Consider the following 26,940-nt stretch of genomic DNA (forward strand, 5'->3'; position numbering starts at 1 on the left):
TAACCTATAATAGGTATAGGTTAAGTTATTATTACCTAACCTATAATAGGTATAGGTTAAGTAATAATTGTAATTACGAAGCAATAAGATGCTTATCTTAAGATACTAACAAGGTTAGGTAAGGTCGGTGTTTTCTATGAAGCTTTTTAAGGGTATCTATTATGTTAAGTATGTCACCTATGCACGTAGTTAATAAGTCAATATTGACTTTACGAATTTGCGAGAACGGGTTGAATAATTTCAAGATACAATAATAATTTCATGATTCAAGATTGAAATAATTTTCAAGAAAATTTCCCAAAATACAATAATTTCAATAAACTGTACAAATTCTTCATTTGTACAGTTTAATGTTGTACAAATGAAGGATTTTGAACCAATGAAGTGATTACAGTACTTCCATATAGCGGCTGAAAAACAAATTAAATTGTGAAATATATATTACAAGTCTAGCAGTCACGATAAATATTGATCCTAAAGTAAAAAAATTACTGTAGGATTGTTTGAAAGAGCGGATTGGATAAAGGGATCCATATCAAAAACCAACAATAATAAATCAAATAACGTTTAAATTTTCATCTTTATCCTGTTCAATAGATGGAATAGATATAACCTTTTGAAGATATGCCCAACATGATAGATAATTCCAGATCTAACGACCCATCGTTAGAGGTTAAAAGCTTAACTTACATTCTATAGCGAGACGAAGATTTACAGAAGAAATTATTGAACTATACGACGCTAACCCGTTCTCACTATACACAGTTCGTAATAATACGAAATAGACATAATACATCAATAGACTTCACCGTTATTGTATTAATACACTAGTTACAACCCTTACATTTCCCTTCCCAAATAGTCTCACGAAACGATGAATTAGTTTTTTCTAATGTAACTGGAACGCCGTTTTCTTTTTTTAGAATTTGTGAATGCACAATTCAGACCAGTTTTTATTACTTCAATATATTTGCTGCAGAATTTAGCCAAGATAATTCAATCACACTTGTAAAGTGAACACTTTTCAGGACATTAAGTATAGCAGAAGAGCAGTCACTGACACTCAAAGGGAAGATAGCACAAGATAACGCTTTATGATATCAACAAATTAGGACACATTCTCCATCACTATCTGTGATAAATGATTTCAGAACAATTAGTGTGAGGCACTTTGAGCTCTGTAACTACTTGAGACACTCAGGAATATTGGAGGAGTGTTGAGCGTGTCTTAACCCTAAGACACAACACTCAAGCCGTCTTGTCTCACCCGCAACACTGACGCTACACAGTGACGTGTCTCCCAACACCACGAACGTCAGACCCTTTATATAGTATGCAGCTCTAGCATGGAGCCCACGCCCCCCCCCCTCCCACCCCATAATACAAGGCTGGTACGAGAGTTTTAGGGAGTAATATACAAGGAAAGACTAATGAAACTGAAGCTCACGTTACTGAAGGCCACAGCTGGAGGGACATGATCACAACTTAAAAAATACTCAGTGGAATTGAACAGGTAAAATAAAAGAGGACTTTGCGCCCCCAGGTCCAGTAAAAGGGGGGACCTCGACGCCCCTAGGTCCAGTAAAAGGGGACCTCGACGCCCCCAGGTCCAGTAAAAGGGGGACCTCGACGCCCCCAGGACCAGTAAAAGGGGGAACTCGACGCCCCCAGGACCAGTAAAAGGGGACCTCGACGCCCCCAGGACCAGTGAAAGGGGACCTCGACGCCCCCAGGACCAGTAAAAGGTGGGACCTTTGACGCCCCCAGGTCCAGTAAAAGGGGGGGGGCCACGCGCCCCCAGGACCAGTAAAAGGGGGGACCTCGACGCCCCCAGGACCAGTAAAAATGGGGCCACGCGCCCCCAGGTCCATTAACAGGGTTAGGACATTTACCAATAATTACATAATGGTAACCGCGTGTCCTGTAATATTGTGTTGAAACAAACATCAGACACAACAGGCAAGTGGAACGTACCTTAAGCTGGTGGAGTTGTGTCCCGCGATGAGCTAAAAAAGCCTTACCTGTAATGACAGAAAAAGTCATTATTAATGTGCCTATTGACAGTCCTATATACACATTATAATCATATACCACATATATAACATATGAATGGTCACATCCACCTCCATGTTGGTATGCTGGAGGTGGAGACGGAGGTCACCCTTGAGGCTCAAGGTGGTGCTTACCTTCTCCTGAAGGATGGTTGTGGGGTCCGTAGTGGGGTCAGGCACGGGGGTCCGTAGTGGGGTCAGGCTTGGGGGTCAGCGCTGGCCGTAGTGGGGTCAGGCACGGGGGTCCGAAGTGGGGTCAGGCACGGGGGTCAGCACTGGCCGTAGTGGGGTCAGACACGGGGGTCAGACACGGGGGTCAGCGTCAACATTCACCACGTGCTCACTGACATAAACAAAAGCGGTGTTGCCAATATTCACGAATCACTCACAAGGAATTAAATCTCCAGACGAGAAACACCGCATGAACTACAAGTATCCAACAAGTACGTAATTTTCTCACAACAATAAAAACTAATTTCTATCTTTTATTTCTAGTAAATCACTAAAGTTTCTAAGTGTTAACATTTAGTAGCAGCGTCTCCTGCCTATTGTACACTATACACTTTCAGGATTTTGCTTGACACGAAACTAGTAATAAAACTATTGATTACCGTTAAATGCACTTCCTGTATATTTCATGGTGAATGGAACTCAATCCTGTCCTCGTGCAAGCCAGGGCGCAAGAGCCAGAGCTCAACCCCCGCAAACACAACTAGGTAAGTACTATAGTTTGCTAGTCCACACACTAGTGGTAACTAACTAGTCGCAGTTGTTAATTACCACAACATTCAGTCTTCCTAACTCGGCGTGACCGAACACTTGGGAAGACTTTCAGATACACTTTAGAGTTGTCTGTCAGTCACCACAACACAGCCATCACTCGTCACCATTAATGTTATACTGGCCTGACCCGCCGAACTATGGGGGTACAGATCACCTCTCCAGTTACCAATGGCTGTTAACGACCCCATATAAAGCCTGGTGGTGTTTCATCCCAGCAACACAACATCCACCAAGTGTTGAGTTCACTTCTTGTGTTCCAATCACATTGTAGAAGGTATTTCGACCTTGTAATTTATACGGGAATGAATCAGCTGATGGATGTAAACACAGGCGGGGCCCCAGTTGACCAGTCGCTGGCTCCCTGGTGCTGGCGTACGAGAATTTCTATAATGGTGCTGCTTACTCCTTCTCTTAGGACGGGGCAAGAAGCACTCTGTACCTTTGTACTTACTTGTACCTGTGGTACAAATGTGCCAAAACGGTACAATATGAAGCTACTAAATTATAAGACACAATATAAACAGTCTTATAGATCATGTAAGGATGACAGTTTACGAACTTCTCTAAGTTGATATTTCAGTCTTTATACCATAAGGCTTAGTATTGCAATTTTCATAACACTCTATATATATCTTTCTACCGTTGACAATAGGAAGTCTCTTTGGTCTTTAGGACTTTACTAAAGTCCTAAATTTTTATTAAAAACTTGGCAGTGTGCAGGACAAACATATCAACTTGGGCCAAGATTCACGAAAGCACTTACGCAAATACTTACGAACGTGTACATCTTTTCTCGATCTTTGGCGGCTTTGGTTACATTTATTAAACAGTTTACAAGCATGAAAACTTGCCAATCAACTGTTGTTATTGTTATAAACAGCCTCCTGGTGCTTCAGAGCTCATTAACTGTTTAATAATTGGAAACAAAGCCGCTAAAGATTGTGAAAAGATGTACAGGTTTGTAAGTGCTTGCGTAACTGCTTTCGTGAATTTGGCCCTTGGACATTAGCTCTCCACATATGTCAGTTGCCTAATTTAGAAACTGTACTTGTGGCCGATATCGAACCCATTGTTGATGTGACGAAGTGGATTGAATTTTGTAACTAGCTCATCAAGATTGTAACTTGCTTAGCTAAATGAATTGTGGGGGTTGAGTCCCTGAGCCCATTACGTGCCTCTGTAACCCTATCCCCTACCGCCCACAAGATGGGTATGGGGTGCATAATAAATGTGTTGTTGCATAAACAACTGTGTTGTTGGTGATAGTTACTAACTACCGAGGTAGCAGTTTGCGCGTGACGTCACGTCGTGGCTGCCTCACTAGCCAAATGCCAACCCGTAAAATTTCATACGTCATAATAAATAAAAAGATCAATAAACTCCTAAACACAAAAGTAGAAACATCTTCCCTTTTTCAATAATCTATATATGTTAATATCTATGTCTTGCGCTACATTATTTTCCTTTCGATAGCAGTGGGGAGAAAGTAAACAGGTGAGAGGTGTTTGGACCAATGAGATTCGTCGTTACAAAGCGCCTAGTCATTAATGATCTAACCCAATGCTACGACAATAACAAAGGCGACGTTGCCATTCTGCATTTTTCAAGGAATTTAGCGGTAAAGGAATACTTTTACTCGACTGTATAATCTAGTAAAGAAAAGTTCCAAAGATTATACAATCTTCGTCGTGTAAATGACGGAAAAATATAATTTATTATAGAAAATTACAATTCTTAGCCTTATGTCATGATGCTATAAAGACCGGAATGTGTGGAAAAGTTCGCGGGTTGTCATCCTTACATGATCTATAAGACTGTTTATATTGTGTCTTATAATTTAGTAGCTTCATATTGTACCGTTTTGGCACATTTGTACCACAGGTACAAGTAAGTACAAAGGTACAGAGTGCTTCTTGCCCCGTCCTAAGAGATAGAGTAAGCAGCACCATTATAGAAATTCTCGTACGCCAGCACCAGGGAGCCAGCGACTGGTCGACTGGGGCCCCGCCTGTGTTTACAACCATCAGCTGATTCATTCCCGTATAAATTACAAGGTCGAAATACCTTCTGTAATGTGATTGGAACACAAGAAGTGAACTCAACACTTGGTGGATGTTGTGTTGCTGGGATGAAACACCACCAGGCTTTATATGGGGTCGTTAACAGCCATTGGTAACTGGAGAGGTGATCTGTACCCCCATAGTTCGGCGGGTCAGGCCAGTATAACATTAATGGTGACGAGTGATGGCTGTGTTGTGGTGACTGACAGACAACTCTAAAGTGTATCTGAAAGTCTTCCCAAGTGTTCGGTCACACCGAGTTAGGAAGACTGAATGTTGTGGTAATTAACAACTGTGACTAGTTAGTTACCACTAGTGTGTGGACTAGCAAACTACACTGTTGTGGTTAGCGGTTGGCAGTATTGTTATTATTAGTGTAGTGTCTAAGACAATGTTGAAAGTGCATTGTGGAGAACACCCAGGAGACCAAGGCAGGACCCGCTGCTACTAAATGTTAACACTTAGAAAGTTTAGTGATTTACTGGAATTAGAAGGTGGAAATTGGCTTTTATTGCTGGGAAAACATACGTTATTTGTTGAGAACTTTCCGTTCATGCGGTGTTTATCATCTGGATTTTTAATTCATTGTGAGTGATTCGTGAATGTTGGCAACACCGCTTTTGTTTACGTTAGTGAGCACGTGGTGAATGTTGACGCTGACCCCCGTGTCTGACCCCAGTGTCTGACCCCACTACGGCCAGTGCTGACCCCCGTGTCTGACCCCACTACGGCCAGCGCTGACCCCCGTGCCTGACCCCACTACGGACCCCCGTGCCTGACCCCACTACGGACCCCCGTGCCTGACCCCACTACGGACCCCCGTGCCTGACCCCACTACGGACCCCCGTGCCTGACCCCACTACGGACCCCCGTGCCTGACCCCACTACGGACCCCACAACCATCCTTCAGGAGAAGGTAAGCACCACCTTGAGCCTCAAGGGTGACCTCCGTCTCCACCTCCAGCATACCAACATGGAGGTGGATGTGACTATTCATATGTTATATATGTGGTATATGATTATAATGTGTATATAGGACTGTCAATAGGCACATTAATAATGACTTTTTCTGTCATTACAGGTAAGGCTTTTTTAGCTCATCGCGGGACACAACTCCACCAGCTTAAGGTACGTTCCACTTGCCTGTTGTGTCTGATGTTTGTTTCAACACAATATTACAGGACACGCGGTTACCATTATGTAATTATGGGTAAATGTCCTAACCCTGTTAATGGACCTGGGGGCGCGTGGCCCCCCTTTTACTGGTCCTGGGGGCGCAGGGTCCCCCCTTTTACTGGACCTGGGGGCGCGTGGCCCCCTCTTTTACTGGACCTGGGGGCGCGGGGTCCCCCTTTTACTGGTCCTGGGGGCGTCGGGGTCCCCCCTTTTACTGGTCGGGGGGGGGGGGGGGCGTCGAGGTCCTCCCTTTTACTGGTCCCCGTACCTGACCCCACTACGGACCCCGCTGACCCCCGTGTCTGACCCCACTACGGCCAGCACTGACCCCCGTGTCAGACCCCGCTGGCCCCCTGTACCTGACCCCACTACGGACCCTGCTGACCCCCGTGTCTGACCCCACCACGGCCAGCGCTGACCCCCGTGCCTGACCCCACTACGGCCAGCGCTGACCCCCGAGCCTGACCCCAATACGGCCAGCGCTGACCCCCGTGTCTGACCCCACTACGGACCCCCGTGCCTGACCCCACTACGGCCAGCGCTGACCCCCGTGCCTGACCCCCGTATCTGACCCCACTACGGCCAGCGCTGACCCCCGTGTCTGACCCCACTACGGCCAGCGCTGACCCCCGTGCCTGACCCCACTACGGCCAGCGCTGACCCCCGTGTCTGACCCCATTACGGCCAGCGCTGACCCCCGTGTCTGACCCCACCACGGCCAGCGCTGACCCCCGTGCCTGACCCCACTACGGCCAGCGATGACTCCCGCGTCTGACCCCACTACGGCCAGCGCTGACCCCCGCGCATGACCCCACTACGGACCCCCGTGCCTGACCCCACTACGGACCCCCGTGTCTGACCCCACTACGGCCAGCGCTGACCCCCGTGCCTGACCCCACTACGGACCCCCGTGCCTGACCCCACTACGGACCCCCGTGCCTGACCCCACTACGGACCCCACAACCATCCTTCAGGAGAAGGTAAGCACCACCTTGAGCCTCAAGGGTGACCTCCGTCTCCACCTCCAGCATACCAACATGGAGGTGGATGTGACCATTCATATGTTATATATGTGGTATATGATTATAATGTGTATATAGGACTGTCAATAGGCACATTAATAATGACTTTTTCTGTCATTACAGGTAAGGCTTTTTTAGCTCATCGCGGGACACAACTCCACCAGCTTAAGGTACGTTCCACTTGCCTGTTGTGTCCGATGTTTGTTTCAACACAATATTACAGGACACGCGGTTACCATTATGTAATTATGGGTAAATGTCCTAACCCTGTTAATGGACCTGGGGGCGCGTGGCCCCCCTTTTACTGGTCCTGGGGGCGCAGGGTCCCCCCTTTTACTGGACCTGGGGGCGCGTGGCCCCCTCTTTTACTGGACCTGGGGGCGCGGGGTCCCCCTTTTACTGGTCCTGGGGGCGTCGGGGTCCCCCCTTTTACTGGTCGGGGGGGGGGGGGGCGTCGAGGTCCTCCCTTTTACTGGTCCCCGTACCTGACCCCACTACGGACCCCGCTGACCCCCGTGTCTGACCCCACTACGGCCAGCACTGACCCCCGTGTCAGACCCCGCTGGCCCCCTGTACCTGACCCCACTACGGACCCTGCTGACCCCCGTGTCTGACCCCACCACGGCCAGCGCTGACCCCCGTGCCTGACCCCACTACGGCCAGCGCTGACCCCCGTGCCTGACCCCACTACGGTTAGCACTGACCCCAATACGGCCAGCGCTGACCCCCGTGTCTGACTCCACTACGGCCAGCGCTGACCCCCGTGCCTGACCCCACTACGGCCAGCGCTGACCCCCGTGTCTGACCCCACTACGGCCAGCGCTGACCCCCGTGCCTGGCCCCAATACGGCCAGCGCTGACCCCCGTGCCTGACCCCACTACGGACCCCCGTGCCTGACCCCACTACGGACCCCCGAGCCTGACCCCAATACGGCCAGCGCTGACCCCCGTGTCTGACCCCACTACGGCCAGCGCTGACCCCCGTGTCTGACCCCACTACGGCCAGCGCTGACCCCCGTGTCTGACCCCACTACGGCCAGCGCTGACCCCCGTGTCTGACCCCACTACGGCCAGCGCTGACCCCCGAGCCTGACCCCAATACGGCCAGCGCTGACCCCCGTGCCTGACCCCACTACGGACCCCCGTGCCTGACCCCACTACGGACCCCCGAGCCTGACCCCAATACGGCCAGCGCTGACCCCCGTGTCTGACCCTACTACGGCCAGCGCTGACCCCCGTGCCTGACCCCACTACGGCCAGCGCTGACCCCCGTGCCTGACCCCACTACGGCCAGCGCTGACCCCCGTGCCTGACCCCACCACGGCCAGCGCTGACCCCCGTGCCTGACCCCACCACGGCCAGCGCTGACCCCCGTGCCTGACCCCACTACGGCCAGCGCTGACCCCCGAGCCTGACCCCAATACGGCCAGCGCTGACCCCCGTGCCTGACCCCACTACGGACCCCCGTGCCTGACCCCACTACGGACCCCCGTGCCTGACCCCACTACGGACCCCCGAGCCTGACCCCAATACGGCCAGCGCTGACCCCCGTGTCTGACCCCACTACGGCCAGCGCTGACCCCCCGTGCCTGACCCCACTACGGCCAGCGCTGACCCCCGTGCCTGACCCCACTACGGCCAGCGCTGACCCCCGTGCCTGACCCCACCACGGCCAGCGCTGACCCCCGTGCCTGACCCCACTACGGACCCCCGTGCCTGACCCCACTACGGACCCCCGTGCCTGACCCCACTACGGACCCCCGTGCCTGACCCCACTACGGACCCCCGTGCCTGACCCCACTACGGACCCCCGTGTCTGACCCCACTACGGCCAGCGCTGACCCCAGTGTCTGACCCCACTACGGCCAGCGCTGACCCCCGTGCCTGACCCCACTACGGACCCCCGTGCCTGACCCCACTACGGACCCCACAACCATCCTTCAGGAGAAGGTAAGCACCACCTTGAGCCTCAAGGGTGACCTCCGTCTCCACCTCCAGCATACCAACATGGAGGTGGATGTGACCATTCATATGTTATATATGTGGTATATGATTATAATGTGTATATAGGACTGTCAATAGGCACATTAATAATGACTTTTTCTGTCATTACAGGTAAGGCTTTTTTAGCTCATCGCGGGACACAACTCCACCAGCTTAAGGTACGTTCCACTTGCCTGTTGTGTCCGATGTTTGTTTCAACACAATATTACAGGACACGCGGTTACCATTATGTAATTATTGGTAAATGTCCTAACCCTGTTAATGGACCTGGGGGCGCGTGGCCCCCCTTTTACTGGTCCTGGGGGCGTCGGGGTCCCCCCTTTTACTGGTCCGGGGGGGGGGGCGTCGAGGTCCTCCCTTTTACTGGTCCCCGTACCTGACCCCACTACGGACCCCGCTGACCCCTGTGTCTGACCCCACTACGGCCAGCACTGACCCCCGTGTCAGACCCCGCTGGCCCCCTGTACCTGACCCCACTACGGACCCTGCTGACCCCCGTGTCTGACCCCACCACGGCCAGCACTGACCCCCGTGCCTGACCCCACTACGGCCAGCGCTGACCCCCGAGCCTGACCCCAATACGGCCAGCGCTGACCCCCGTGTCTGACCCCACTACGGACCCCCGTGCCTGACCCCACTACGGCCAGCGCTGACCCCCGTGCCTGACCCCCGTATCTGACCCCACTACGGCCAGCGCTGACCCCCGTGTCTGACCCCACTACGGCCAGCGCTGACCCCCGTGCCTGACCCCACTACGGCCAGCGCTGACCCCCGTGTCTGACCCCATTACGGCCAGCGCTGACCCCCGTGTCTGACCCCACTACGGCCAGCGCTGACCCCCGTGCCTGACCCCACTACGGCCAGCGCTGACTCCCGCGTCTGACCCCACTACGGCCAGCGCTGACCCCCGTGCCTGACCCCACTACGGACCCCCGTGCCTGACCCCACTACGGACCCCCGTGTCTGACCCCACTACGGCCAGCGCTGACCCCCGTGCCTGACCCCACTACGGACCCCCGTGCCTGACCCCACTACGGACCCCCGTGCCTGACCCCACTACGGACCCCACAACCATCCTTCAGGAGAAGGTAAGCACCACCTTGAGCCTCAAGGGTGACCTCCGTCTCCACCTCCAGCATACCAACATGGAGGTGGATGTGACCATTCATATGTTATATATGTGGTATATGATTATAATGTGTATATAGGACTGTCAATAGGCACATTAATAATGACTTTTTCTGTCATTACAGGTAAGGCTTTTTTAGCTCATCGCGGGACACAACTCCACCAGCTTAAGGTACGTTCCACTTGCTTGTTGTGTCCGATGTTTGTTTCAACACAATATTACAGCAACCCGTTCTCGCAAATTCAATAAGTCAATATTGACTTATTAAATATGTGCATAGGTGACATACTTAACATAATACTTTCCCTTGAAAAGCTTCATAGAAAACACCGACCTTACCTAACCTACTTAGTATGTTAAGATAAGCATCTTATTGCTTCGTAATTACAATTATTACCTAACCTATACCTATAATAGGTTAAGTAACACTTGTAATTACGAAGCTATAAGATGCTTATTTTAACATACTAAGTAGGTTAGGTAAGGTCGGTGTTTTCTATGAAGCTTTTCAAGGGAAACTATTATGTTAAGTATGTCACCTATGCACATATTTAATAAGTCAATATTGACTTATTAAATTTGCGAGAACGGGTTGTATTACAGGACACGCGGTTACCATTATGTAATTATTGGTAAATGTCCTAACCCTGTTTATGGACCTGGGGGCGCGTGGCCCCCCTTTTACTGGTCCTGGGGGCGCGGGGTCCCCCCTTTTACTGGTCCTGGGGGCGCGTGGCCCCCCTTTTATTGGTCCTGGGGGGCGTCGATGTCCCCCCTTTTACTGGACCTGGGGGCGCATGGCCCCCCCCCTTTTACTGGACCTGGGGGCGCGTGGCCCCCCTTTTACTGGACCTGGGGAAGCGTGGCCCCCCTTTTACTGGACCTGGGGGCGTCGAGGTCCCCTTTTACTGGTCCTGGGGGCGTCGAGGTCCCCTCTTTTACTGGACCTGGGGGCGCAAAGTCCACTTTTATTTTACCTGGTCAGTTCCACTGAGTATTTTTTAAGTTGTGATCATGTCCCTCCAGCTGTGGCCTTCAGTAACGTGAGCTTCAGTTTCATTAGTTTTCCCTTGTATATTACTCCCTAAAACTCTCGTACCAGCCTTGTATTATGGGGTGGGAGGGGGTGGGAGGTAGTGGGCTCCGTGCTAGAGCTGCATACTATATAAAGGGTCTGACGTTCGTGGTGTTGGGAGACACGTCACTGTGTAGCGTCAGTGTTGCGGGTGAGACAAGACGGCTTGAGTGTTGTGTCTTAGAGTTAAGACACACTCAACACTCCTCCAATATTCCTGAGTGTCTCAAGTAGCTACAGAACTCAAAGTGCCTCACACTAATTGTTCTGAAATCATTTATCACAGATAGTGATGGAGAATGTGTCCTAATTTGTTGATATCATAAAGCGTTATCTTGTGCTATCTTCCCTTTGAATGTCAGTGACTGCTCTTCTGCTATACTTAATGTCCTGAAAAGTGTTCACTTTACAAGTGTGATTGAATTATCTTGACCAAATTGTTCAGCACATATATCGAAAACATAAAAACTGGTCTGCCTTGTGTATTCACAAATTAAAAAAAACGTAACTGGAATGCCGTTTTCTGTTATAAAAATTACTAATTTATCGTTTCGGAAAATTATTTGGGGAGGGAAATATAATTACATTAACTAATGAATCAATACACTAACTATGACGTTCTTGTACTTTGTCTTTTTAGTATTATAACGAACCGTCTATTGTGAGAACAGGTTGCATACGAATGGATGAAAAGACCCAGCAGAAAAAATAATAATTCGAACGCTAAAAATATATACCCACGAAACCTGAAACTTTATTCAAAATGAATACACAAGAAACTATGAAAAAAAATGTATATTTTTATTCAGCAAGCAGAAAGTAAATACTGGTAGATACGTGGGACTGTAGATTTATGTCAGAGTTTCCTGGAATCACAACAGACCTGAGAGAGCTTCAGTTGCTTCAAGCAATTGAAGCAAATATGCAAGTGGGTGCAAATGGGTGATAGAGGAACTGCTTCGTGTGGTTCAATAATGGTTCTATAGGCTACTGTATTCTTATGTTTGTGAGTAATAGAACGAGGACAAGGGAATGTATTATGTTTGTGAGTGATAGAACGAGGACAAGGTAATGTATTCATATGTTTGTGAGTAATAGAACGAGGACAAGGTAATGTATTCATATGTTTGTGAGTAATAGAACGAGGACAAGGTAATGTATTCTTATGTTTGTGAGTGATAGAACGAGAACAAGAGAATGTATTCATATGTTTGTGAGTAATAGAACGAGGACAAGGTAATGTATTCTTATGTTTGTGAGTAATAGAACGAGAACAAGAGAATGTATTCATATGTTTGTGAGTAATAGAACGAGAACAAGAGAATGTATTCATATGTTTGTGAGTAATAGAACGAGGACAAGGTAATGTATTCATATGTTTGTGAGAGAACGAGGACAAGGGAATGTATTATGTTTGTGAGTAATAGAACGAGGACAAAGTAATGTATTCATATGCTTGTGAGTAATAGAACGTGAACAAGGGAATGTATTAGGGGAAGAAGTAGTGTAGGGTAAGGTAGTGGACCACAATAGGGGAGAAAATAGAGGGAATACAGAAGGGGAATACAGCAAAGAACAAAGAAATGCAACACATTAAGGATAGGACAAAAAAAAATTAAGATAAACTCTACATAAATTCCACAATTTCTCAACAAATTCGCGTTTATCAGGAATTGCTAAACTCATGAGCAATAGTCAGGTGTCTAGCAGTTCACACACCCGACAAGGATCACACATACACACTTCACACACCTGAAAGGATCTACTTGATACTGCCTCACTGAATCAACGCCACACCTGGTGCTGATGAGTGGCGTTGATGAGTTGCATTGGTGTATACTCGTATACTCACCACGAGAGGCTGCCTGTATTCAGTATACATCCTGTGGTATACAATCACCCTCTCCCTCACACATATGTATTCTCTCAAATACACAGACATACACGGGTGTGTGGTATTAAACCGCTACGAATATTTTTGCATGATTTTTGCTCGCTGTATACATTCGTTTCAGCCCGAAAAGTTTATCACAGGAATTCAGGGATTCAAAATCGCTTTTCAACTCCGCAAGTTTTTGACTTAGTTCACTGTTTCAGTAACTTTGTTAACTTATAGAAAATCACAATGAGACATATGTATCCTTGTAACACTGGTGAGACACATGTATCCTTGTAACACTGGTGAGACACATGTATCCTTGTAACACTGGTGGGACACATGTATCATTGTAACACTGGTGGGAAAGGGCGTAAATAATCAAAATAAAACACGTGTGACAGACACCTGTCAAACGTGAGTCGTGTACCAAATATATGACAAACACTTGTGAGACCTGACTCATACAACACAGGTTTGAGAGACTTGTTCTTCTAACACCTAAGTAGCCAGTCATATGTTTGACAAACTAATACCTGCAACACCTGAGTGTCAATGTGACTAATTTTTAGGCACTATTGTACCATTTAAAACAATGGTACTATTCTTGTGTTTATGCAGACAATAATTTGAGAAACTGGAACAAAACTGAATGATTTTGATATACGGTTAATTACGAAATTATTTTGCAAGTTCGCTAGTCAGTTCTTTAAGTTGTTCTTCAGTCAGGTACTTAAGTTGTTCTTCAGTCAGGTGCATAAGTAGTTCTTCAGTCAGGTACTTAAGTAGTTCTTCAGTCAGGTACTTAAGTTGTTCTTCAGTCAGGTACTTAAGTTGTTCTTCAGTCAGGTACTTAAGTAGTTCTTCAGTCAGGTACTTAAGTAGTTCTTCAGTCAGGTACTTAAGTAGTTCTTCAGTCAGGTACTTAAGTTGTTCTTCAGTCAGGTGCTTAAGTAGTTCTTCAGTCAGGTGCTTAAGTTGTTCTTCAGTCAGGTACTTAAGTTGTTCTTCAGTCAGGTGCTTAAGTTGTTCTTCAGTCAGGTACTTAAGTTGTTCTTCAGTCAGGTACTTAAGTAGTTCTTCAGTCAGGTGCTTAAGTTGTTCTTCAGTCAAGTGCTTAAGTAGTTCTTCAGTCAGGTGCATAAGTAGTTCTTCAGTCAGGTACTTAAGTAGTTCTTCAGTCAGGTGCTTAAGTAGTTCTTCAGTCAGGTGCTTAAGTAGTTCTTCAGTCAAGTGCTTAAGTAGTTCTTCAGTCAAGTGCTTAAGTAGTTCTTCAGTCAGGTGCATAAGTAGTTCTTCAGTCAGGTGCTTAAGCAGTTCTTCAGTCAAGTGCTTAAGTAGTTCTTCAGTCAAGTGCTTAAATAGTTCTTCAGTCAGGTGCTTAAGTAGTTCTTCAGTCAGGTGCTTAAGTAGTTCTTCAGTCAAGTGCTTAAGTAGTTCTTCAGTCAGGTGCTTAAGTAGTTCTTCAGTCAGGTGCATAAGTAGTTCTTCAGTCAGGTGCTTAAGTAGTTCTTCAGTCAAGTGCTTAAGTAGTTCTTCAGTTAGGTGCTTAAGTAGTTCTTCAGTCAGGTGCATAAGTAGTTCTTCAATCAGGTACTTAAGTAGTTCACCAGTTAGGTTCTTCAGTAGTTCACCAGTTAGGTTCTTCAGTAGTTCACCAGTTAGGTTCTTCAGTAGTTCACCAGTTAGGTTCTTCAGTAGTTCACCAGTTAGGTTCTTCAGTAGTTCACCAGTCAGGTTCTTCAGTAGTTCACCAGTTAGGTTCTTCAGTAGTTCACCAGTCAGGTTCTTCAGTAGTTCACCAGTCAGGTTCTTCAGTAGTTCACCAGTCAGGTTCTTCAGTAGTTCACCAGTCAGGTTCTTCAGTAGTTCACCAGTTAGGTTCTTCAGTAGTTCACCAGTTAGGTTCTTCAGTAGTTCACCAGTTAGGTTCTTCAGTAGTTCACTAACCAGGTGCCTAAGTAGTTCACCAGTTAGGCTCTTCAGTAGTTCACTAACCAGGTGCCTAAGTAGTTCACCAGTTAGGCTCTTCAGTAGTTCACTAGCCAGGTGCCTAAGTAGTTCACCAGTTAGGCTCTTCAGTAGTTCACTAACCAGGTGCCTAAGTAGTTCACCAGTTAGGCTCTTCAGTAGTTCACTAACCAGGTGCTTAAGTAGTCAGGTGATTAAGCCCCCATGCAATAATATACTCTTCTCACTGACATAACTAACAATATATTCATCTATTTGCTACTAACTATCTCAAATATCTCCAAGCAAAAAAACAGCAAAAGATTAATATATGATTTGATTTGGTATATAGATTTATTTCAGGCAAATTAATATAACCATTATATAACAGAATCCAGAAAAAAAATATCTTTTTGGCATATAATATTTTCACCAATTATAGATACGTTTTAAACGAAGGATTATATAACATACTCGTTTTTTTTTACAAACGTTATTTCGTTGTTTAAACGTTTTGAAAACGTTTACAATAGTGTACCAAAACGTTGTGAATATGTTGGGCGAATCCAATCCCCTTCAGTGACGTCACAACAGCTGTTAACAACGTTCTCGGTATCAGGGTAATAATCTCTACACTTTACAACATTTGGAAACGTTATCCAAATACGAATAGACCGGCCGTAATCGGTTTCCGATATCGTGTTGCCTGTCTTTGCACATGCAAATGTGGGAATGTGCGCGCTGCGGTTTGCTGGTGATGTTATAGGATCAAGATGATGGGAATTTTAGGGTCTGGCTCCCATATATCTATTTTTTTCTCTCCTTATTTTTCTGTCTCTGTGTATGTCAATATTTGTCGAGGATTCTGTCATTCTCTCTCTTTCTCTTTCTCTCTTTCTTTCTCTCTCTCACTCTCTCTCTCTCTCTTTCTCTTTCTCTTTCTCTCTCTCTCTCTCTCTCTCTCTCTCTCTCTCTCTCTCTTTCTCTCTCTTTCTCTTTCTCTCTCTTTCTCTTTCTCTTTCTCTTTCTTTCTCTTTCTATTTCTCTCTTTCTCTCTCTCTCACTTTCTCTCTCTCAGTCTCTCTTTCTCTGTCTCTCTCTTTCTCTCTCTCTTTCTCTGTCTCTCTCTCTCTCTCTCTCTCTCTCTCTCTCTCTCTCTCTCTCTCTCTCTCTCTTTCTCTCTCTCTCTCTCTCTCTCTTGCTCTCTCTCTCTCTTTCTCTCTCTCTTTCTCTGTCTCTCTCTCTCTCTCTTTCTCTCTCTCTCTCTCTCTCTCTTGCTCTGTCTCTCTCTTTCTCTGTCTCTCTCTCTCTCTCTCTCTCTCTCTCTCTCTCTCTCTCTCTCTCTCTCTCTCTCTCTCTCTCTCTCTCTCTTTCTGTTGTTTATTTATATATCTCCTCTTTGTTTTCTAGCAGAAAATATATTTTTTTACCTCTCATGTGGAATTTCGTAATATTTTTAATGCCATTTTATGCCTTCGTTACATAAGAGTTAACGGGAGACATTTTCATCTTGAATTGGCTTCCTGTCGTTAGGATCTCGGTATTGATTTTCTATCATCATCATCTTAGTCGACAGCCTTCTTATTTTTTCCCCCTAATGGCTTCTTCAGACCTGATTAACACAATCAAGATCTGATGTTTTTTCTAATTATTTTTCATTTGATTGTGTAACTGATTGTGATGCTTTTTAATCAGTATTTAAATGGCTATTGGCGGCCTTTTATTTACTGCAGATCCCCATACTGTTTTGGTATAAGGAGAGGCCTGAATTTTTTTTGTTACGTTGATATTAGGCAATTTTTAGGATGAGCCAAAGTTTGGAATGATGTGCTTGTACGTGTTAATAAGACTTAAATTTACGACTCTGGTACGGAACCAAGAGAAAAATATTGGTCTGAAATTTACGACCTCTTGGGTGGCTTAATCTTTATCAATCAATCAATCTCCTCATCACAATCGACTTAAGAATGGTCCAGGACGGACCGAAACGTCGTCGTCCCTTCAACTTCTAGTGTGTGGTCTGGTCAACATTACTTAAGTTGATGATTCGACATCAAACTCAAAAGGCACAAAACGGTTCGAATCCTTGGGCTAGACACTAAATACTGGCAATTATAACAAATTATATAATAATAATTATAATATCTTGATTCAACAATTAAGAAATTTGTTGTTGAAGTCAAACAGTCAGTCGACTGTGTGATTGGCTGCATCACATCACATCCTTGGGATAGACAACACAGCATCTTGAGATCTTGAGATGATTTCGGGGCTTTTTAGTGTCCCCGCGGCCCGGTCCTCGACCAGGCCTCCACCCCCAGGAAGCAGCCCGTGACAGCTGACTAACACCCAGTTACCTATTTACTGCTAGGTAACAGGGGCATTCAGGGTGAAAGAAACTTTGCCCATTTGTTTCTGCCTCGTGCGGGAATCGAACCCGCGCCACAGAATTACGAGTCCTGCGTGCTATCCACCAGGCTACGAGGTCCAGGCATAACGTCTGGTAGAGATGTGTCAGGAATGTGATCATGTCAGGGAGCCGGTCGGCCGAGCGGACAGCACGCTGGACTTGTGATCCTGTGGTCCTGGGTTCGATCCCAGGCGCCGGCGAGAAACAATGGACAGAGTTTCTTTCACCCTATGCCCCTGTTACCTAGCAGTAAAATAGGTACCTGGGTGTTAGCTGTCACGGGCTGCTTCCTGGGGGTAGATGCCTGGTCGAGGACCGGGCCGCGGGGACACTAAAAAGCCCCGAAATCATCTCAAGATCTCAAGATGCTGTGTTGTCTATCCCAAGGATGTGATGTGATGCAGCCACCTAGCAGTAAAATAGGTACCTGGGTGTTAGTCAGCTGTCACGGGCTGCTTCCTGGGGGTGGAGGCCTGGTCGAGGACCGGGCCGCGGGGACACTAAAAAGCCCCGAAATCATCTCAAGATCTCAAGATGCTGTGTTGTCTATCCCAAGGATGTGATGTGATGCAGCCAATCACACAGTCGACTGACTGTTTGACTTCAACAACAAATTTCTTAATTGTTGAATCAAGATATTATAATTATTATTATATAATTTTTTATAATTGCCAGTATTTAGTGTCTAGCCCAAGGATTCGAACCGTTTTGTGCCTTTTGAGTTTGATGTCGAATCATCAACTTAAGTAATGTTGACCAGACCACACATTAGAAGTTGAAGGGACGACGACGTTTCGGTCCGTCCTGGACCATTCTTAAGTCGATTGTGATGAGGAGATTGATTGATTGATAAAGATTAAGCCACCCAAGAGGTGGCACGGGCATGAATAGCCCGTAAGTGGTACAATTTTATTTTCTCAGTATTCTGAGGTTGCTTTTGATTGATGAAGATTAAGCCACCCAAGAGGTGGCACGGGCATGAATAGCCCGTAAACCGGTTGGTTGCTTTTAACCATCAAGCTGTTATAAATGAGGAGGTGGAGACAGGCAGTAAATAGGCACGAGAGAGCTGAGGAGGGAAGTAAGGTGTAGGGGATAGTAATAATGAGAACTGCAGAAGGCCTATTGGCCCATATATAATAGGCCTATTATATAATATATAATAGGCAGCTCCTATTATATATATTTTTCCCTCAACCTAACTAGTGTTTATATTTGTATGGCTGTTGTCGAACCATCAAAAAAGCCAAATACTTTTGTATGTTAATCTGGTTGTAGTACCACTACTCCACCTAAAGTGTAAGTATGGGTTGATTGCTGCAGAACTGTTACTTACAACCAAGTATAAACCGAGAAATCTTGAAAAAATAAATCTACAAATTCTCTGCTACGAAACCATGTTTGCACAGTGTGAAAAATTTGCGTCACGGGCCGTTCCTTATTGCATATTTTCCTGACGTCTTATTAAACGTGAGGAAGACAGTTTCCACACCGACGAATGTTCTATACAAGTTTCTTATATTGTTTAATGCTTGGGTGGGAAGACACGTGGGTCTGCTTTTACTGCTATTGGACTTTTTTCCCCCTTTTCTTGGTGTTTGAGACTGAAAAAAGACTTAAGACTGGAAAGCATTTAGTGCAGAAGTTAAGTAACATTTTGTCACTGTGTTCCATGCATTCTGGTATTTCTCTGATATATATTCCCTGTCTTCCCTGTCTGACTCCTCTCTCACACATTCGTTCTCTCTCTCTCTCTCTCTCTCTCTCTCTCTCTCTCTCTCTCTCTCTCTCTCTCTCTCTCTCTCTCTCTCTCTCTCTCTCTCTCTCTCTCTCTCCCTCTCTCCCTCTCTCTCTCTCTCTCTCTCTCTCTCTCTCTCTCTCTCTCTCTCTCTCTCTCTCTCGCTCTCTCTCTCGCTCTCTCTCTCCTGCCTTGCTCAAACTCAGATATTTTCTGCCCTTTAGAGATGGCATTGATAAAACAGACAGTAAAACAATTGTGATCGAGGAGAAAAGAATTTTTGGGAATCCGACATAAATAATAAATACAAATTCTCATATAAAAACATTTCTGCCTTGGGAGAAAAGAACTCTGTTTTTATTTTTATTTTTTTCCCAGTCGAGGTTGGATTAATGACAGGGACATATTTCCTTCTTTCCTTCAGGGAAAGAAGTATTTTTGTATTGAAGAGTAGAGTGCAATGTTTCTCTGAGTTGGTTTCTCTCTCTCTCTCTGTCTCTGTCTCTCTCTCTCTGTCTCTCTCTCTCTCTCTCTCTCTCTCTTAATCTTTTTCTCTTTGTCTCTTTCATTCGTCATGTGCTTAAAGCTGCGGTTATCTTCCGAGATATATATTTAACTCACAACTTTGGAAGGTTGTCTAATGGTATATTTCGAACATCGTCGCATGACAACTTTTGAAGTATTGTCTGGTGGCAACTGTTCATTTTCTCAGAGAAACAAATGCAACTTTACTCCTTATACGATTGGAACATTTTAAAGAACTAAAGATGAACATTTGAGGGGTGACACAGACACGAAAAATAGCATATATATATATATATTTACACACACACACACATATATATATATATATATATATATATATATATATATATATATATATATATATATATATATATATTATATATATATATATATATATATATATATATATATATATATATATATATATATATATCCTTTCAATTTGCATTCAATCATTTCAGAATATGTTGTCATGCAGGGATTTTTCAGCTCTTTCCACGATACGAGAGTAAAGATCTAAATTGGGTGTTTCCGGTGGCAACTGATTCTATGGAGCGGGAACCATTTGGGGGGGGGGGGGTGTTAATTTACAAAGAGGTCGTGTGGAACAGTTTCCTCTGTAATTAAAAGTAATGACATCGTTACAAGTGCATTCAGTGTGACTAATCTGACGCCTAGATCAGTGTTAATATCTCGTAACGTGATTCAGTCTTGATTCAGTGTTGATTCAGCGTTGATTCAGCGTTGATTCAGCGTTGATTCAGCGTGGCAGATAATGCTGTGTTGCCACTACAAAAGGTGTATTTGTTGCAACTTCAATAATGCTGGTTTCGTTGCAACTACATTTGGCAACCACAGCAAAGCTGCTATCCTGGCAACCACTACAAGGCTGCTATCCTGGCAACCACTACAAGGCTGCTATCCTGGCAACCACAGTAAAGCTGCTATCCTGACAACCACAGCATGGCTATCCTGGCAACCACAGCATGGCTATCCTGGCAACCACAGCATGGCTATCCTGACAACCACAGCAAAGCTGCTATCCTGGCAACCACAGCAAAGCTGCTATCCTGGCTCCCACAGCTAGGCTGCTATCCTGACAACCACAGCATGGCTATCCTGAAAACCACAGCAAAGCTGCTATCCTGGCAACCACAGCAAAGCTGCTATCCTGGCTCCCACAGCTAGGCTGCTATCCTGACAACCACAGCATGGCTGCTATCCTGACAACCACAGCATGGCTATCCTGACAACCACAGCAAAGCTGCTATCCTGACAACCACAGCAAAGCTGCTATCCTGGCAACCACAGCAAAGCTGCTATCCTGGCTCCCACAGCTAGGCTGCTATCCTGACAACCACAGCATGGCTATCCTGGCAACCACAACAAAACTGCTATCCTTGGCTTCCAAGGCTGCTCCAACAGTAGTTACCATCCTGTATAAACCTGTTGCATCGATATTCAGTCTGAGGAATTCTCTCCGTGATAGGAGAATATTTTGCAAGCAGCAGACTGTGTCTCACTTCCTGAAACCGTCGGGCGGACCAGCCTCGTGAATTTGTTGATTTCCTCTGAGGTGTTGGTTGCCCATTTAATACATGCAAGAAGGAAAATACAGAGATATGCGCAGGAAAAATATTTCAGGGGTAGAACCAAAAAATATTGATACGATTTTTCAGAAAGGAAAGAATTGATCAGCTTTTTGGGTTAAATTGGGTTGGTGGAAGATGGGTTTCAAGGCGTTGGTAAGGTCTTTGGGTTGATTTGCGTGTGGGTGTGTTTGCGTGTAATGTCTTTGCGATGCACTCAAGTATGAAAGAATGTCACAAGGGAAGACTTTTGACTCATGCATGATAAAACATCTTGATAGGAAGGCATGAATGAATGAATGACAGACTTCAGACTCATCCAAGCATGAGGACTCATCATGTGAGATTATTGACTCATAAAGTTTGGAAAGTCTATCATTGAACTACAGCAACTAATTCACATTGATATATAAGATCGTTGTAATACGAAAATATTGATTCGTGAAGTCATAAACGAATATTTTGATAAAGATGTGAAATAAATCTCTGGACGAAGATGTCGAATCACGTGGTAATGGAAACTTTACTTATCGCCGAGTCAATAAAATGGTCGTGAAAGAGAAATTTCTCCAGGTGATATTGCAATTGCAAAGTGTTTCAGGACTTTAATGTTGTAGTAGAAAGTTCTCAACTTGTTGTGCTCATCTAGTTGTGTTTGTTGGGGGTTGAGCTTCGGCTCTTTGGTCCCGTCTCTCAACTATCAATTAGCTGGTTTACAGAATCCTAAGCCTACTGGGCTCTATCACATCTACATTTGAAACTGTGTATAGAGTTAGCCTCCACCACATCACTGCCTAATGCATTCCATTTGTTAACTACTCTGACACTGAAAAAGTTCTTTCTAACGTCTGCATGACTAATTTGAGTACTTATTTTCCACATATAGCCGTTTCTGTTGCTGTTTCTGTTGCTCAGTCTTCTGTTGTTTTTAATGTTCCTCCTTTTGGGCCAGGATAAACCTGTCTGCAGCTTCCTGGCACTTCTGGGTGACGAAGTCCATCATATCTTATACAGTCTTTTCTCTCAGGTTTGTTTCCCATGGTATTTCCATTAGGAACTTCCTCATCTCTTCATAGTTCCCTCTTCGGTAAGCCAGCCTTTTTTCTTACTGATTCCTTCCTTAAATAAGTTATCCCTTCTACGTTGTGGTCACTCATTCCCAAGGGGGTTTCTAATTTGACATCCCTTATGTCTGACTCCTTTAATGTGGTTATCAGATCGAGTCTAGCTGGTTCATCCTTACCTCTCATTTTTGTGGGTCAATTGAGATTTTGGCTCAGAATGATAGAATGGCTTCTATCAATTAATGGAGGGTTATAAATTTATGCTACTATTATCTTAAGTCCATTGTCATAGTTCTTATTATGTAGTCTCTGAGGTCTTCGTCGACTGGGATATCCAGTCGACTGGGATATCCCAGTCGATATATCGACTGGGATATCCTCTTCAAAGCTTCAGTCCTTCCTAATCAGCAGGGCCATTCCTTCTCCTCTCCCTTCCTCTCTCTTTCCTTACTATATAGTAGTCCTGTGGAAACACTGCATTTGTTATGATGCCTGACAATTTCGTTTCTGTGAGTGCTATTACAACTGGGTTTTCTTCTTGTGCTCTTTCGCCCAGTTCACTTACTTCATTTGTAATCCCATCGACATTTGAGTACATTACCTTGAAGCTCACTTTCCTTTGTACATTATGACACACACTCTCCACTGATGTACGAAGCTATTCCATGGGCAAGACTATTTGGGTAGGTCTGTCTTCCTGTTGGGTAGGTACCAGGGGATTGGTATGGAGGTAGGGGATGAAGGGCTCAGATCTTGCTCAGACGTGCTTAGGAGCAGGAAGAAGGGCCAAGGAATGAGGCTTCAGGGGATGGTCGGTGTAATGGGGAGGGAGGATTTAGGTGTCATGGTATTGTGTAGAGGGGAAGGGATTGTTTGAGCTAGGGGTGAGGTGGAGATGGGGGCTTCTATGGAATGACAAGTGGGGGTATTGCAGTTCACTATGGAGTTCCTGAATTGCTGGTTGTGGGTTCCCCCCTCCCATCTGGTATTGATGGGTTGGAGACTATGGCTCCCTGTCTCTCTCTCTTTCTCATCGGATAAGATCTCTTGCTGGCTAATCTGTGAAAACATATCTCCTTGACATTATAGTGAACAACGAAAGCCTTAACTTTCAACCTCTAGAATATAAAATGTTCCCAGAGAACTCCATAACCGCACTTTGACGTTAGCGAAATAACAATGTTTGTCTTCCTTCAAAGACCAGACGAGATTTAAGAATTTCCTGCTTACAGAACTGTATCAAACGCAGCATGCGAGAGGCCAATTAAGACGTTGAAAGAGCACGGGGTTTCAATTAGCTAAGAAGAGGTCAACTGCAGTCTCAAACCACATACAAACCCTCAACAACTTTCCTCAATCATGGTGGCTATGTTTACATTTATTGAAGCGTATATTACACAGTTTCTCCCTCCTTAAAGTGCAGCTTCCTTTTCCTGGACGCTCTTTCTGAAGTGTAGATTCACTTGGACTTTTTCTTGAAGTGTAGATCCCCTTAGACGTCCTTCTTGATGCGTAGATTTCCTTAGACACCCTTCTTGATGCGTAGATTCCCTTAGACACCCTTCTTGATGCGTAGATCCCCTTATAGACGCCCTTCTTGAAGCGTAGATCCCCCTTAAACGCCCTTCTTGAAGCGTAGATCCCCCTTAAACGCCCTTCTTGAAGCGTAGATCCTCTTAGACGCCATTCTTGAAGCGTAGATCCTCTTAAACGCCATTCTTGAAGTGTAGATCCCCTTAGACGCCCTTCTTGAGGCGTGAAACTCCTTAAGAAGCATTGTTGATGCTTGAACCACCCTGAACGCCCTTGGTGAGTCCTCCTGGCCGCCCTTGACGAGGTAAGACACCCTACGACGACGTAATTGAACACTTAACGACCCTGGATGCCCTTGGTAAGGCTTAAGCCTCTTGATAGTTGTAGGGAGACTCGATCCTGTCTTTATGATCCCGTAGGTAAAACTTACAAGTGTGAGAGACAGGTTAAGAGGGATGGACAGAAAGTGGATAGGAAGGAGAGGCTAGGAGGCAGAGTCTTGGAATGAGACTAGGAACGAGAGAGGTTAGAACTAATAGAAGATAATAGAATAGAAACTAGGAATGAGAGACGGTAGGACTGATATAGGTTAGAAGCGAAGTTCTGGGAGCATGACAGGCTAGGAAAGACAGAGGCTAGGATTGAGTGAAACTAGGATAGACAAATAAGCTAGGAACAAGAGGCAAAGAGATAGACAGTTTTGGAACGAGGGATTAAGAGTGAGGGGGGCTAGGGGGCCAGAGAAGCTAGGAGGAAGAGAGACTAAGGAGATAGAGAATAGGTGAGAGAATCTATGAGGTAAGGTGGCTGGCAGAAAGAACTGGGTCCACATTCACGAAAGCACTTACGCAAGGACTTACGAACCTGTACATCTTTTCTCCTTTTTTGGCGGGTTTGTTTACAATTATTAAACAGTTAATGAGCTCCGAAGCACCAGGAGGCTGTTTATAACAATAACAACAGTTGATTGGCAAGTTTTCATGCTTGTAAACTGTTTAATAAATGTAAACAAAGCCGTCAATGATTGAGGAAAGATGTACACGTTCGTAAGTGCTTGCGTAAGTCCTTTCGTGAATCTGGCCCCAAGAGCGTAGGATGCTGAGAGTAAGAGTGGCTTAGAGGAACAGAATCCAGCAGTGAGAGAGAGAGAACACGAGCCCAGAGGACAGTAATATTCATTAATCACTCAGAACTACAGCAAGAATTCAAGAAGGTCAATACTAGAGAGGCGAAAATCACCAGTTATACTGAGAGAGATATACCCTATGGATATATCAGGAGTCACGAGTGAAAGAAAGTTTCACTCGTCGAGTTATGAGAATTTCTGTCAGAGGTAGAGATCATTATCAGGAAGAAAACACCCAGAAGACTTCGCTGTCTATCTGTCTGTTCCATCTACCCACTCTCTCTGTCTGCCCCCTTCTCACCACTCTCTCTCTCTGCCCCTTCTCACCACTCTCTCTGTCGGCCCCCCTTCTCTCCCCACTCTCTCTGTCTGCTCCCCTTCTCACCACTCTCTCTGTCTGCCCCCCCCTCTCCCCACTCTCTCTGTCTGCCCCCCTCTCACCACTCTCTCTGTCTGCCCCCTTCTCCCCACTCTCTCTGTCTGCCCCCCCCTCTCCCCACTCTCTGTCTGCCCCCCCCCCCTTCTCCCCACTCTCTTTGTCTGCCCCCCTCTCACCACTCTGTCTCTCTCTCTCACTCTGTGACAGAGGTATTAATCCCTAATTCAACCTTCCTTCACATTATCAGAAGTTTACTGAGAATAAGACCAGAGTTCCCCCCTGACCTCCTATGCATAAATCCTTCCATGACGCTAATGACTGTCATATATTATAGACATATATCACAAAATCTAATTTGTTTTTGAGCAAGATATATAGATTAAGTCGTTAGACTCTAATAATAGATTGGACCATTTATTTTTGCTCGAAGGTGGTCAATCGCTTGAGATTTACCTTGTGTGTGTGTGTGTGTGTATGTGTGTGTGTGTGTGTGTATGTGTGTGTGTGTGTGTGTATGTGTGTGTGTGTGTGTGTGTGTGTGTGTGTGTGTGTGTGTGGGTGTGGGTGTGTGGGTGTGTGTGTGTGTGTGTGTGTGTGTGTGTGTGTGTGTGTGTGTGTGTGTGTGTGTGTGTGTGTGTGTGTGTAGGTGAGGTTATGTGTTTGTATTCACTGTTTGTGCCTGCAGGTTTGAGCTATTAGCTCTTGGGCCCCACCTTTCTAATCGTCGGCTGTTTAGTGTTGACTCCTGACCTGATTTTCCTCTGTCATATCTATCGATTATATTTCTCTGTATCACACACACAGACACACACACACACACACACACACACACACACACACACACACACACACACACACACACACACACACACACACACACACATACACATGCCCAGGCGAGACATAAATAGGCACATTTCCTCTCACCTAATGCAGCTGTTCACCTAGCATAAAATAGGTACCAGGGAGATAGGCAACTGTTGTGGGGGTTGAATCCTGGAAAGAATCAACCTCCACCTTGAGAGGAAACCTCCATACAGGCCTAAAGTGCATATATACCCAGTCTACCTACATCCAGGAAAGCGAAATATTAAATATCGTCAAATTTATATCTTTCTCTCACAATAATTCAATTGAAAACGAACCGCGTTTCATAAAGACAATATGAACATGTAATTCTGTGTTCTGTAAGCCAATGTATTACCCACCACACACACAGGCCTTTCTTCTGCTCCCTTTACTCCAATACTGCGCAACACGACAGGCAATTTATTTTCCTTTGATGGGTCCTTCAGCAACCGTTGCTAGCAATACATTATACCAACCACAACAGACCTTCCACTCATGTAGCTCTTTCCCTGTACACACTTCAAGATAAAGAACACATACATCACTTTTGCCGAAGGTAACTCAAACGCCTTCGTAAGGCAGACGAATATATATATATATA

General features: G+C 45.6%; 1 protein-coding gene across 1 annotated transcript; it reads right to left on the reverse strand.

Moving 5' to 3' along the window:
- Positions 1-13,857: 13,857 nt before the first annotated feature.
- On the reverse strand, positions 13,858-22,638 carry LOC138354153 (UPF0754 membrane protein SERP1382-like). Its single transcript, XM_069308041.1, has 2 exons — positions 22,498-22,638; positions 13,858-15,324 (listed from the first exon to the last, which is right to left on the reverse strand). The coding sequence occupies exons 1-2, from the start codon at positions 22,636-22,638 to the stop codon at positions 13,858-13,860; spliced, it is 1,608 nt and encodes a 535-aa protein (XP_069164142.1).
- Between the last annotated feature and the right edge of the window lie 4,302 nt (positions 22,639-26,940).

Source organism: Procambarus clarkii, chromosome 61 (genome assembly GCF_040958095.1).
Source record: "Procambarus clarkii isolate CNS0578487 chromosome 61, FALCON_Pclarkii_2.0, whole genome shotgun sequence".
In the NCBI taxonomy this organism is placed as follows: domain Eukaryota; kingdom Metazoa; phylum Arthropoda; class Malacostraca; order Decapoda; family Cambaridae; genus Procambarus; species Procambarus clarkii.